General features: G+C 42.3%; 1 protein-coding gene across 4 annotated transcripts in view; it reads right to left on the reverse strand.

The window, feature by feature from the left end:
* Celf2 (CUGBP Elav-like family member 2) overlaps positions 1-15,507 on the reverse strand; it is an 859,338-nt gene that overhangs the window by 546,223 nt on the left and 297,608 nt on the right. The window contains exon 1 of one of the 4 annotated variants that reach the window (XM_031359771.1): positions 2,078-2,266. The exons of 1 other annotated variant lie outside the window; for it this stretch is intronic. In XM_031359771.1, coding sequence (XP_031215631.1) covers positions 2,078-2,130 — 53 coding nt within the window. In that variant the 5' untranslated portion in view covers positions 2,131-2,266. Of the gene's footprint in view, positions 1-2,077; positions 2,267-15,507 lie in introns of those variants that run through there. 2 more of the 4 variants (XM_031359773.1, XM_031359770.1) reach the window with 2 other exon arrangements.

A 15,507-nucleotide genomic window follows, 5' to 3' on the forward strand; every position in this document is an offset into this window, starting at 1 on the left:
CAGCTGGATCTCATGGAGGCACTTCCCCAATTGCAGCTCCCTTCTCTGTGATAACTCCAGCCTGTGTCAAATTGACACACAAAACCAGCCAGTACATAGATATAATTTTTAAAAATTAAGTTCAACCATGTAACCAAACAAACAAGCAAATCACTAAAGGATGCATAAAGTGAACTGATTGAGAAATCCTGGAATTTAATTAATAAAAGTAAAAATCTACACACAAGAAGATGTTTACTCTGCTGTTGTCAATATCAAGCCAAAGCTTGGAAATAATATAACAAATAAGATAACAACCTACAATTAATACAATAAATAATCATAACACCAAATAAGGTAACATGGCCATTTGGTGAGTGCCATAGTCCAGGGCTGCCCATGGCCATTAAAGTCACAGTTATGATAGGTGGCTGAATATGGATATGCTATAATTGGAAAAAGATTATAAAATAGCACATATTATATGATGTGTGTACAGAAAGTTCTAGAATATAGGAGTCAGGACCAGGGAGCTAAGGGGTAAGTCTGGCAAATTGAGCTTGATATCCAGATTCCACACAAAGGCATGAGCAGAAACTGTCTCTATAAAAAGACATCCTCTGGTCTCCATGAATGGGCCCTGACATGTGCCACCCCTCCCCTGTCTCTCTCACATCCTCTCACTTTTTGTTATTTATTTTCTAACTCTAACCCTAATCCAACAAGTGATGTCAAAAAAAGAAAAGGAGAAGAATATTGTTCTCATTTTTATTTGTTCTTGTTTATAAATATAGCTTTAGAAATAGTAAAGTCAGGTAAACACTGAGCCAGACCTCCTGGAAGGGACATAAGGAGCCGGCTGACAGAAGACAAACCTCAGTAGGCCAGTCTGCAGTCACATGCTTGCTTCTGCTCCTCTGTGTTCTGTGCTTGTTCTGGTCTAGCTCTGGCACAATCAAGTTTTGGAGGGTGTTTGGACAAACATGAAAACCAACTAGAACCACTTTTAATAATAATAAAAACACCTCCAAATTTAACATTTTTATATTTTCAAAACTGTCTCAAATGCTTTCCCTGGGGAAATACCACTCACAGCAAAGCTGAATCCACCAATTCACCATGGGTGCCGCCAAAGGTGTAGCTGAAACTCAAGTGGAGGTGACATGTGAACTTGCCCATTTTAACTTAGATTCTAAGTTCTGATGTGAGGAGGTCAGAAGTCACTTTTTACATTTTATTATTCATTTGCTTAATTTCAAGATAGGGTAGTAGTCTGGCTTCAAACACACGTTGTGGCCAAGACTTTGAACTCTGCCTCTACTTCCTGAGAGCTGGGGTTATGGTCAGGTACCACCATGCTGAGTTCACATGGTACTCTGGACCAAACCAGGGTCTTCTGCATGCTAGATAAGCGTTCTACCAGCTAGACTTAAGATACTTAGCAGCCTTAATATTTACCTTTTGATGAGAGAGAGAGAGAGAGAGAGAGAGAGAGAGAGAGAGAGAGAGAGAGAGAGAGAGATCATTTCTACATACATTCTACCTGATCAATTAAGTGTGCATATAACAACTTTTCCAAAACTGGCCTGAGACCTGAGGTGGGGGGAGGGGGCGGGGCAGAATTCACAGGAGGGACATACAATTCTTTGGATTCAAGTATGAGCAATAATGAGATCCTTTGAAAAAGTTTACTCTTCTATGTGAACTTCCAGACAATCCACCACATTCTATTTCATCCCTTCAGTGGCCTCTGAAACAAATTCAACCTAAGGACTCATTTCTGACCGGCCAGCGTGGAGAGTATTGAAATAGCTCTGAACTCTTCCTGAAGGAAGCCCGCGTTCTTTCCGCTCTCCTGCAGCGAAACTTGAGGAGCGCTTTCATGTTGCCTGCCCAGTCTGCTTAAAGTTGTGTCTGTATCAGAACGCGGTATTCCTCTGGCAAGCCAACGTAGCTTGTCACTTAAACTCAAGGCAGGCATCTCTCTCTCTCTCTCTCTCTCTCTCTCTCTCTCTCTCTCTCTCTCTCGGTGGTGGGGGGTGGTCAGGAGCTGGCCTTGAATTGAAATAGCGCGGGAGAGAAAGCAAAGCAGGCCTACCTTAACACTTTCCAGCCTCTCAGGGAGTCCAAGTCAGAGATTAGGGAAACCATTGTCTGAGAGCTGCGGAAAAGAGGCAAATCGGAGAGCAGAGGTGCCTGACAGGGAGACAGGGACGCAGGCAGAGGCGGCTCTGGGCTCAGGCTGGAGCAGCAGCGCCCAGCGGCTCTGCTCTTCCTCCTTCCAGGACTGATAAGCACTTGTCCTGGCTTCTCTCCACCCCCTGAATCAATCTTGTGCTCTATTACTTCCCAGACCGGTTCCAGCTCTCCACACCACCCTTCAAAAGCCCCTGTAATCTGCTCCAACTGATCAAATTTGACCTTTTTTGTAGCCCACTTTATTCCAACCAGAGTTCTCAGTTAAATCTCTCTTTATTAACTCCGTCCTCCTCGGCTTTCTTTTGGAACAAACACGGCTCAAGCCTGAAGCTTGCAGACTTTAGGAGCAATCATTTACAGATTACGGCGGGCTGTAGCCTTCTCCTCCTTTGGGGGGTTTCTCCTGCCTCCGAGATCTCCTTTCATACTCCCTTCAGAAGATGGGCGAGGCTGCTTTCTTCCCGTCTCTCCCTGCTTCGCTCTGGGACTCTAGTACCAGGTTTTCAGCTTCCCTCCGAGGCTGGAACTGCCTTACTGTTAGCATTTGTTTTTAAAAAATAATCTGGAGCCATACAGCTAACAAGCTCTAATTTACTGTGTTTTCTGGTGTCAATTTCCTACAGTATTTCCTTCCTCCAGCCCCTCAGCCCGAATTCTTTCTCTCTCATTAAATTTAAATAACACAAAGGGGGAAATGCATAATCACTAAAGATGAGGTGAAAATGTCAGAATTTCTACCAACTTTTCTCTTTTGTCCTTTATTTAAAAACCAAACATCAGGCCTCTGAGATGGCCCAGTGAGTAAAAACACTTTATTTTATTTTTATTTTTATTTTTATTTTTTGCCAAGTCTTTGTTTGATTTCTAGAACCCCCATGGCTAAGGAGAGAAATGAATCTTGCAAGCTGTCCTCTGACCTCCACTCAAATGCTGTGGCACCACACACTGAGATACACACTGTCACAGTCATACAGACACACACAGAAACAGGCACACACACACACTCATAGTCACAGTCACACAGACACACAGAAACAGACATAAACACACACACACACAGAGTCACAGTCACACAGACACACACAGAAACAGACACACACACACACAGAGACTCATACATACCCAGACATAGTCATAGTCACAAGACACACAAAGAGGTGGGCATACACACACACACACACATACGCACATACACACACACCGTGGAAGCGAGCATTTGAACAACCAGACAGAACTGTTTTCCTGTGGCGTCCGTGGTTCCTGGCTAACCCTTCTGGACTGACAGGGTGAGGGATTTCTTTCTCAGTACATGGAATTCTTATTTTCTTAAGCACAGCTTCCTGGGCTTGGGCCCAGTCTTCTCTGGGGGATGTTGGCTCTTGCTAATACTTCTTAGCAGCTATGGCAGGAACGCTTCCTCCTGTCACCTGTCCTCATAGGATCCTGAGGCAGACAACCTTGAAATCATCCAGTCCAGGAGTTCAGGCTGTCAGTGTTTTCTCCTCAGAGCCATGTAAGCTCTATGTGCATCCTTCTTGTGTGTCAATTTCCCTTTTTTTCTTACTCTAATTTTAAAAAGAAAACTTCAGATCGTTACCATACATGGAGAATCAGCTCGAAGGAATCAAAATCTTCGGAACACAATGAGCAGATGGAAGCCGTCACCGTAGCCTCTTCATTGGCAGGGAGTTTAGAGGCTGGGAAACAGCTAAGTTCTAGCAGTGCCTGAGGAGTGTAACTGAGGTCCTGGGTTTGAATCCTCACAGCACTACCCCAGAGAAGAGAAGGACTTATTAGGTAGCGCTACACAGCAAGAGGCATCCCTTAGAAGGAGTACTTGATGTGATTCAATGGATGAACACAAATGCCCTTCTCCTTAAACTTGCAGGCAAGGGCAGTGGGGTGGGGTAGGGATTACACTTCTTCTCGTGTTAGGTAGAACTCACCAAATATTAAAACAAAATAAAATGAGAGAGATGGGGAGAAAGAGAGAGAGAGAGAAGAGAGAGAGAGAAGACAAGGAAGAGAATATGAATCTATCTTGTAAATATCATGGTTCTTTCTCAGCATCAGAGAGAGAGAGAGAAAGACAGAGAGAGAGAGAGATACAGAGCCTGCTTTGGGGAGCTGCGGCTCTTATTGTTAAATGTTCTAGTCAGTCCATTTTAATTTCCCCTCTCCTTCCCTTTCTCCGTGCTCCCCATCCCAGTTCTTAAAATAGTCAGTTAACCCTCAATGTCCAGCTGCTTCCTTTCACAGTCATAAATATCATTCTAATGGCTGTGAATGACACTCTTCAAAAGTGTGACTATTTTTACGCTAAAATTAAAAGACAATTTCATACCTTGTGAAAAAAAAAAAAAAACCAAAAAACCAAAACACCGCCTCTCTGATACTTCATGCCTCTATCTGGTCTGTTTGTGCCCTCCCAGTGTGAAGCTGGGGCCATGTCATAATCGTGTGTAAACATTTACATAACGCTTTTAATCCTCAAGTGCTCCATCCAATGTGGCTAATAGCAGTAGCCTTCATATAGAGTTTACTTCCAAAAGGCTACCAGCTCTCAGATAATTAATAAAGTGCTTCTCTCTTTAGAAAGTTAGCAAGAGAAAAACAAAAGATTATCATGAAATAGTTTCTGCAATTATAATGACATCATCCTTATCTCATTAGCCCACTGTACCACAGGGATCCAGAGCTGGGGAAGAGAGAGCAATGAGGCCTTAATATTTAGAGTTCAGGGTTAATGGGAGGAAAGGCGGGTGGGGGAGGGACCTGGCTTTGGGCCAAAAGACAAATGGATGAACATGTTTCTAAGCTGCAAAATAATTCTTTTTTTTTTTGTTTTTTGTTTTTTTTTAGATAGGGTCTCACTGAAACCCAGTTTGTCCACATACCTGTCCTCTAGTCCAGGCAATTCTCCTGCCTCAGCCTCCCAATTGCAAATATTACAGGTCATCAGCCAGCATGCCAAGGAAAATAGCCTTTTTGAGCAGTGAGGTTTTCAAAACCTTTTAAAGACAGAAAGTAGAATCTCTCTTTCAAACAGAACCTTGCATCCAGACCTAATGAACGAATAAAATGAAAGTCTGTTTCAAAGTAGAGAGCCGATCTGATTTTTCCTGTGTGTTGGCACACGCACGCCTTGGAGCTTGCTTGTTTATGAGACCAGCAAAACTCTCCCCTTCCTGATATAAATGAGGGCTCTGGGGCGTGAAGAAATGAAGCAACTGGCTCAATTCTTGGGCACTGGGCTTAGCAGTCATGCCTACAAGCCCATCTGGGCAATTGCAACCCCTACGTTTTTCTCTTACAGCATGACACTAAGGTAGAGAACACTTTTTTTTTTTCTCTCTTCGAAACAGGGTTTCTCTGTATAGCCCTGGATTCCCTCATTTTTCTGTTTCTGCTACACTGAATACCCATACCAAATGCATCAGTTTTCTGTTCTGCCTTGGATTTTTGAGACAAAAATCCTCTATGTGGTACAGGCTGGCCTTGAACTCTTGATGAACCTCTTGCCTCAGTCCTCCAAGTTCTGGGACTAACTAGATCAATCTGCTAATTGTGAGGCCATAGGATTATAAGTTTCCCATCAAGTCTGAGGGTGCTTACCACAGAGAAACAAAATGCTGCTTTGTTCAGATTTGAGGCAGCTTATCTGCAACACAGCAAGCGAACAACAAACATTTTATTCTCAGCAGAAAAATGTTAAGTTCATTTGAGAAGCTGCATTTCTCTCTGTATCACCGTGTGAATTGCTGTGAGGTATCATTTTTTATCTTATTTTTCTCAATTTTGATAAAGTGACTCCTTCACATGGAAATTAACTATTGTGGGCTTTGTTCAGTTTCAGACAGAGTCTCATTGTGTAGCCCAGGCTGCCTTGAACTCTGATTTTCCTGCCTCAGCCTTCTGAATGCTGGGTTTGCAGGCATGCGACATCTCGTTCTTTCATCTCTCCCCCCAAGCATACATGTATGTCTGTGCTCTGTGTCTATGTATCTCTCTCTTTCTCTGTATGTCTCTGTATGTATGTATGTATGTATGTATGTATGTATATATGCCATGTATGCCTCTCTCCATGTATGTCTTTCTATTTTTTGGTGTGTACGTGTCTCTCTCTCTTCTTTCTCTCTGTATCTCTCTCTCTCTCTCTCTCTGTATATGTCTGTATGTATATCCTTGTGTATGTGAGTATATCTATGTGTGTGTGTACATGTGTTAGTGTAGAGGTCAGAGGTCAACCTTAGGTGGTGTTACTCAGGTGCATATGCCTTGTTGAGAAAGGATCTCTCACAGATTGGGCTAGATTGACTGGATTAGCAAGCCTATTTGGGTGTGGATTACAAGTGTGTATCACTATACCCAGGCTTTTATGTGGATTTTGGGGATCAAACTCAGGCTCTCTTACTTGAGGGATGGGCCCCTTTCTGAATGAAAAATCTCCTCAACCCTGATTTCAGAAGTCAGCTCTGAGATTATTATTAAAATCAGATTTTTTCCATGCCATATGTTCTGACTATAGCTTCCCTTCCCTCTACTTCTCCCAGTTCCTTCCTACTTCCCCAGTTCTAAGATTTTTTTTTTTTTTTCCTGTGACGAGAGTTCAGTGTAGAGAAGGCAAAATCCACTATTTCTGTCTCCTCTGCCCAAGCAACAAAGCCCCAGGGCCAGTGGCTACACAGGCTCCGGGATTTGGGTTATATGGGCAGCAAATAGACAAGCAGAGTCCCAGTGAGGAAACAGTCAGAACCTGGGACTCTGCATCAGGTCTCTCCTGAGAACAACGCTGAAAAACGCTAATCCGGAAGGGTAAGGTCAGCCAGTAAGCCGAGCAGTTCCTGATTCTGTGGCACCTTGGCTAGGTTTCCTGTGGCTGAACATGTATCATTGGAGTCAAAGGCACAGCACTGGAAACTCTCAGACATGTGAGAGTGGCAGGAAACACACGATGGGTGAGGCAGCCAGAGAGAGAGAAGGATTCGCCACCAACTGTATGTAGTTAGCCCAAGTACTTACCAGCGATTCAGAAGGAGGTTCAGGAGGTCTCAGCATGATTTTCACCTGTCAGTCAGTGTTCAGATTTCTGGTAGTCAAGAAATTATTTTTACTTTTGTTGTGGGGTGTGTGTGGGCTTCATATACTCTAGGACTGCAGAGATAAGAGTACAATTTCTAGTATTTGTCTCGGGTACGTTCCCTCTGTTGTTTAAAACAAGGTCACTCATTAGACTAAAAGTTTAGCAAGCAGACTAGGTCAGCAAGTCCAGACGCTTCCGGCCGCCATCTTGCCTGCATTCCATGTATGTGTTACCAGGCTTGGGGGTTCAGAAAGGTTCTGGGGCTGGGGTTCCGAACTGAGGTCTCCATGTTAGAGGTCAGGCGTTTATCAAGTGAGCTATCTTCCAGCCCAGCCCAAGAATTTCTTTTTCTTTTTTTCTTTCTCTCTCTCTCTTTTTCTTTCTTTCTTTCTTTCTTTCTTTCTTTCTTTCTTTCTTTCTTTCTTTCTTTCTTTCTTTCTTTCTTTTTTTTTTTTTGGTTTTTCGAGACAGGGTTTCTCTGTGTAGCCCTGGCTGTCCTGGAACTCACTCTGTAGACCAGGCTGGCCTCGAACTCAGAAATCCGCCTGCCTCTGCCTCCCAAGTGCTGGGATTAAAGGCATGTGCCACTACTACTGCCCGGCCCAAGAATTTCTTTTAACTACAGAAAGAAAGAAATGTTTTTATTTGTGTTTTTGTCTTTTTTGTTCTTTGGTTTTTTTTCCCTTTTTGTTTTTAAAAGAGTACCTGTGTGTACATAACCATGCATGTGTGCACACGTGTGTGTATGTGAGGTTCCTAGTACGTGCCTGTGAGTGGGCATCTGTGTGCTGCAAGTAGAATCCAAAGGAGGCCATTTTGTCCATGTTCTGCCTTTCTCTCTTGCTTTCCTCTCTATTGATGTGATACATGGTCTCTCACTGAATCAGAATCTACCCATTTTGAATAGGTTTGCCACAGAGTTCTCTGAGGTTGTATGAGTCTCTGCCCTATAGTTCCAGGGTTATAGGCACACACAGGCTTGTACGCACACACAGGCTTGTACGCACACACAGGCTTGTACGTGGGTGATGTGGACACGAACCAGTTCATCATACTTGCACCCAGTCATTCCCCTAACACTGTTTTTTATTTTTAAAAACATTCTTTTTCCATTTCTGATAAAATATAGCTTCTGCCCAGGAATCTGAGTTTCTTAAAAGTTTCCTTGTTTTGGTTTTGGAAAAGCTTGCTTCTCTCCTATTCATCTCCCGTTCGCTACTTCCTGACCGAGACTCTCCGGCAGGTCTGTGTGTACTGGTCTCCTCCATCTTCCTAGCTGCCAGATCTCACCTTCTCCTCAAATGGCTGAGCGCTCTCTCTGATGAATGTGGAATGACTAACTGGAAATGTGTTCTGCTCCTGGAAGTGAGGGCTTCCTGGGCTCACGGATGTGTGAAAGTTTTTAAGTTGACAGATGGAAGGAACTAAGAAACTTGCATGCTTTTCCTTGACCCTGGAAGGTCTGAGGAAGCTCTACATATTTTTTTGTGGTACACAGCTGGGAACCCAGGACAGAGTAGGTCACCAGATAGAATACAGTATGCTTGGCTTATGCTGTATTTCAGAGAAACAATGAATCATACTTTAGTATAGTGATGTCCCTAAATACTGTATGAGACATATACCAAAATTTTTTAATTAATTAATTAATTAATTAATTACTTTATCTATGTATTTATTTGTTTGTTTGGAAACTTCAATTTCAATTGTGGGCTCTGTGTTTCTGGGATCTGGCAATCATATAACAGACTAATTTCCTTCCTTCCTTCCTTCCTTCTTTCTTTTCCCTAAGAGAGGGTTTCTTTGTGTAGCTCTGGCTGGCCTTGAACTCACAGAGATACACCTGCCTCTTTTTCCCAGGTGCTGGGATTAAAGGCATATACCACCATTGCCTATTGACAAACTAATTTTCAAATAGCAGCACTGTTAAGGATAGCTTATTTATCTGGATCTGTAATGGTCCTCTTGATGCTATTGATAGGGAACTGAAATATATTCATCCATTTTTAAAGGTCTGTTTTATTTTTAATTATTTTCTTGAAGCTTTCTAGTATATTAGAATACCAAATACTCTGGTGGTTTTTAACCAAAGAAGTAATTTAAAAACAAACAAACCTACAACCAACCAACAACAACAACAAAAGAGAGTCAGTTAACAAGGCGGCTGTATTTTCTGGGTTTTGCTTCAAAGCTTTTGCTGTCAGAAGCCAGTACAAGAAAGGGTTAACTGTTAGTTTTCAGTTACACAGAATACAAGTTGTAGATATCCTCACCTAATGGTGTCTCTAGAACAAGCTTCCCAAGACAGCGTTTTGGTTTTTTTTTTCTCTCTCTCTCTTTTAGATAAAAGAATGCAGCTTTAATGGAATTCCAAGTGCTTTTGTGCTTTACTTGCAACCTCTGATACTATGAAAAACCCAGGAACAAAGATACGTGTTTGGGTGCTTTGTCAAGGACTGAAGAATCTCTGTTTCAGGACACTATAAACTAAAAAAAAAAAAAAATCCAAAACCCTGAAGGATCTCTAAACAGACTAAACAGACAGCTTTGAAACCTGCTAAGAATAGCAGAAGGGCCACTGTACAATAATTCAGGATCCACATATTTATTGGTATGCTTTTCACTGGGTTTGGGCTCTCCTTTAAAGCTTGGGAAAGAATGCTGTTTCTCATTTGGAATCTTGTTCAGCTGCACAGGAGAGCAAAGTGAAGTGGAGTCAGGAGGGGGAAGTTGGGTCTTTGCCAGACATATTTGACAAGTGAGGAAGAAGGGAGATTGGGGGGGGAGGACTCACACCCAGCCGGCTGCTTCACATGCCATTCAAAGGAATCACAGGCCAAATTCAGTCCATCCAGGAGGCAAAAAAATATCAGACGGAGCTTTAGTTAACTCTTGAGCCGCCAGGGCAGATGCAATGTTCAAGCTGCGTTCTTCTGACTCCCAGCCTGTCTTTGTTAACACTGGTGGTTTACAGCGACAGGCACAAAAGAGACACCCAAAGAGAGAGGTATTGTGTGGTCTCCATGTAGTGGGCCAGGGAGGAAAGCCTGAATATATTGATCTCCTAATCTTTTTCTTTTGTTTTGCCTTGCATTAAATGGTGGCATTATGTCCTTGTGGATTGTGTGCTTAAAGACTCAACTCCTTGCCAGTTTGAAGAGGGAAATCTGAGTCTCAGAGCAAAGCCAGACACACTTGCCAAGTTGCCCGTCAACGACACAATGCCAACTTCTGCTTGTGGACTGCCTCGCCTGGATTATTGCCCTGGGATCATTGAGGAGGAGGCAAGCCTGCTACCGGTGCCACAGAGGAGAATGCCAATGGGCCTAAATGGAGTTAAAGTGTGCAATGTGTCCAGCCAGAGTCAGAGATCTAAACAGCTTACTGTTCATCTCCCCTAAGGTAGTAACTATAGCGAGCACACTAGAGATTGCCTGTAGAGAGTATTTATTTAGAAACCGAAAGATGCTTTAGCATCGGAAGCATTACCAGGCGTGTCTATCCAGCAAGGCCAGGCACCCCACTGTGGCAAAGGATGACTTTTCCCTTCTCCTTTGCTTTCTAAAAATTCCAATATGTTTCAGATCAATACTTTTGTAAAGTAAAACAAAACTGAATTACTGAACAAAAAGCAAATTCATACAAAAATGTAGCTCAGCCTTCAAAAAAGAAAATTAGATTAATCGTCACAAAATTACTATGCTGAATTGCTATGCATTTCCAAGCCCTTCACTTCTTATTGCTGTGAAATATAACATGGAATCCACAGATACTGTTGGTATGTTTTCTGCTCTGCGAAGAGTCCTGGTAAGACATTTTTAGTAAAAAGAATACAGTGTATAGATATACCTAGTGACCGGTCTAGGATACAATGTATAGATATGCCTAGGGAATGGGTCTAGGACCTGTATTGAACCAGGGCCTACTAAGTCTATAGGGCAGACTCTATTTTCACTTCTGCTTTTCAAATGATGATAATGTAGCACAGTGACTGTAAAGGATTCTCATGGTTAATGCACAGTATAGGTGAGCCTGACCCCAGGCAGCTGCTTAGTCACTAGCAAAGAGCATCTTCTCTTGAGTCAGAAGAGTGGTGAGGATGTGTTAGAGTCATAAGTGTAATTGGAACAGACTGTTTACAGAAAGAGCAATGCGACTTTAATCACATCTTTTCCACGAATACAGTTAATTCACCTATCAAGCCAGGAGGAAGAAGCCAGCAGTTTGTTATCAGGGCAAAGGAAGCTCAGTTTGGTCATCTGCTCCTTGACAAGAACATCATACTACTTCCTGCTCTGAGCTACAGAACTAGAGCAATACAATGGCCAGCCTCCCACAATAATACTGCGGCTGAAAGGCGGATGTCCCTCATAGACTCTTGGTGTTTTTCTCGTACTTGGTCTCCAGCTGGTAGTGTTGTTTGGGGGAGGTTCTGGAACCCTTAGGAGGTGGAGTCTTGCTGGAGGAAGTACATTCCATAGGGGCAAGCTTTGTGGGTGTAAAACCTGGCCTCAGTTCATATTGAAAGCAGAATTCGTTATCACACAGTGTGAACAGTTAACTACAAAAGTAAAACCATAGAAAGTTGGAGAAGAGAAAACCCAGAGATGGGGTAATTTCTGACTCTGCTTTCAAGTAAAAACAATTTCAAAGGACATTCTTAAATAAAAAGCAATTGTTAAAAACAGTAAGAGGGAGACTCAGTTTTCTTACGGGTGAGAACCTGGTAGGTCAACCACTCTCCAGGGTAGGAACCACGCCTGGGAGTGTTTGAAAAGTGAAAATTAGACATGATGGGTTGAGAGAGGGGAAAGGACAGGTCAGAGGATGGGGGCTGGGCAAGTAGTTAAGAAAGAGTAAACATGGGGCCAGCTGGGGATGTGTGAATGCAAATAGGGTGTGAATGCGATACATTGTATAAAATTTTCAAAGCATTAAGGAGAATATCATTTGCAGCAAAAAAGAAAATGTTACATATTTTGAGTGCAGTAAGATCTTCACAGAAGTGTTGGATATATTAAGGAGTTATGAGTAAGCTTAAATATCCAACAAGGCACATTAACATAAAATTTAATACACACATTTTCATATTTATGAAATGGGAGAGTTCGATACCACTAAAAAGATATTTTGACAGCATGTCTTTGAAAGAGTTTAAATATAAAGTAAGTAATGAAGGCAGGACATTATAAACAATGTGGTTTACAATAAAGTTGGTTATGAACAATGTGGTAATGGTATTTTATCTTCTTACCAAGAATTGCGTGATTGCCCCAATCTATAGAGAGGTACCACAGTGTAAGAAGGGGAGGTGCTCTTTAAAACATACCAATTTTCCATTCTATCTTTCTGTCCATCTATCTATCTATCTATCTATCTATCCATCCATCCATTTGTCTGCCCATCCATCCATCCATCCATCCATCCATCCATCCATCCATCCATCCACATCCATCTACCTGTCTGTCTGTCCGTCCTTCTATCTATCTTACTGGAAACAATTTTATTGGTTCAGTAGTCTTTTTTTTCTCCACGTCGTACACATTTTCTTCCGCTCATACTGCAGACCAGGCACAGGGCACTTCTCTAATATGAGAGCAGGTAGCGGCAGTGACCTGACTGAAGTAGTTCATCGTGTAAACTACTAGGGCATCCCATAACCGTTCAGATAGCTGTGGCTTTTCCAAGGGGAAAGGAAGCCTGAAAGGTGTAAGCTAGCTCTGCCATGCCACCTTTTCCACATAAGAGCTGATAGTCACTTTACAAAAAGGGATCAAAACTGAAAAGGGAGCGCAGTCACTGAGAACCGCACTTAATCTGGGAAGAAAACGAGTGTAGTGGGCTCAGCTGATTGAGAGCAATGATAAAAACAATGGACAGAAGCCACAAACCCCTCTCTTTATGTAAGGACAAATAATGCTTTTCACAAAGCTCAAAATCCATTAATTACAGAATCACTGCTGGGCATTGCATGCATCTTGACTCACCTCTCCCTCCAGTGGCCTTCTGTGGCTTCCAGAGGAGCTAGTTTGACACTGCTCTCTTGATAATGCATACTGTTTTTTTATGGGAATTGGAAGAACACAGAAGAAACTGGATTTTCTCTTTAACCAGCTTTTTTCCCCCTACATTTTAAAAGGAGATATTTATTTTTATTTTATGTGCATAAGTGTCTTGTCTGGATGTGTACCATGTGCATGCATTGCCCCAGGAAGCCAGAAGAGGGAATCAGCTGGCCCGGAGTTAGAGTTACTTATGGTTGTGAACCATTGTGTAGGAGATGAGAGCTGAGCTCAAGAATCCTCTGCAAGAACAGCTAGTGATGAGGCATCTCTGCAGTCTCTCTATTTTGTTTTACTATAAAGAATGTTCTGTTTTTAAAGGACTCAGGATATAGTACAGTGGATGGAGTGCTTGCCTAGCATGCACGAAGTACCACAGACACCTGTAATTGCAGTTCCCATCTACAGACCCAGCATCTGAGAGGTTGGGGGGTGGGGGGACACAGCAGAGTCAGATGCTCACAGCCACTCTAGGCTTTATGAGGGATCCTGTCTCAAAACAACATCATCATCAACAACAACTAACAAAATAAAAAAGACAAGATGAAAATCAATTAGTTATACTAGCATTGAAAAAGCCCTATACCTTTGGCATTAGGCTGGCTGGCATTAAGGACTAGGAAGTATTATACTGGGTTTTCAGGGAAAGGCTTGATCTAACCTTTTAAATAAGTTTTTTTTTCTTGGTGTGTGTGGTATCAGACCTTAAGGGCTTCCTTCTTGCTGAACCACCAAAAATCGAGAATTCTGATTTCTTGCTGACAATGTTTAAATGACTATGCCAGTTTATAATTAGAAATGCAGGGAGGGAGGACTTTTTATAACTAAATATTTAACACGTATTAAAGTTATCACAAATCCACACAGTTTTCATCCCATTTAATCTAGTGCTCTTCCTACAAGGCTTATTTACTCATAGATTTGAAGTTCTGTTTTGAAGTGTTGAGTTCACTCTGAAGGCAAGTATTTGGCTCATTCCTCTACGGCTCACATTCTAACGCTTTCCTTTGTGTGTGTCTATGTTTCTACATGACTTTGTTTTAATAACATAATTCTAGTTGGGGGTGGTAAGCATAGGGTAACCTGGTCCTAGGTCAGCCTGCATTCTACAGTGACACCCTGTCTCAAAACAAAATGGACAAAACCACATTCCTACTCCTTAATCCTTAGAGATGAATAATAATTGAAAGGACTAAGCTGTAAATGTTTTCTTCAGAAGCATGGGGAGTATGTTTACATCCACTGTGCTTTGATTTTTTTCTTTTTCGCTATGCTTAACTCCAGAATACATCTTGCTCTTCCACCTCTCTAGGGAGAAGGTAGACCACCTGGTCACTATGGCAACATGTTTCCCTGTTTCTCCATCCCTCTCCCTACTTCTCTGGACTTCCTGTAAATAACAAGAAGCCGTTTGTTTTCTGTTAATTTGGCTTCTGTTCTTGGAGTTGAATCACAATGTACAGAAAGCTCATATGGGGAGACAACTCGGCTAATTAAGTTCTTGCTTAGTGAGCCTGAGGACCTGAATTCAAGTCCAGAAACTGCCTAAAAATGAAAAACAATAAACAAATAAATAAATTAACCTCCAAATGGACATGGTGGTATATGCTAATCATCTCAGGGCTTAGCAAGCAGAAGAAGGTAGAGACCTGGGCTCACCAGCCAGTCTGCTTAACTTTCCTGGCAAGTTCTAGGCTAGTGTGAGACCCTGTCTTAGAAAGAAAGAAAGATAGGTGTATGGTCCTTGAGAAGTGGTCCTTGAGGTTGTCCTTCACAGGGACACATACCTACACGTACATCTACCCACATGAACACACACACACACACACACACACACACACACACACAGTAACTTCATTTGAAAATAATCAGTCTATTATAGGCAATAGGTTATTTCTCTGCCAGTAAAATGAGCCAATTCAAGCCAGATTAGATTATATATGGAAAGATTTAGTGGGAAGTTTGTCTCAGTCGAGCTCACTGGCCCCAAGGACTGAGGTCAGAGAAGTCAGCATGAAGAGAGAGAGAAGGGGGACAGGCAAAAGAAAAAGAGAAAAAGAGCATTTGTGCAGAGAGAGGGTGAGCAAAATGTCTGGGTTACATAGGTGTCAGGACGGGAACTCAAGCAGGTCAGGAAGCAGGAGCTGATGCAGAGGCCATGGAGGGAGGTTCCTTACTGGCTTG

The sequence above is a fragment of the Mastomys coucha genome, unplaced genomic scaffold (assembly GCF_008632895.1).
Source record: "Mastomys coucha isolate ucsf_1 unplaced genomic scaffold, UCSF_Mcou_1 pScaffold7, whole genome shotgun sequence".
In the NCBI taxonomy this organism is placed as follows: Eukaryota; Metazoa; Chordata; class Mammalia; order Rodentia; family Muridae; genus Mastomys; species Mastomys coucha.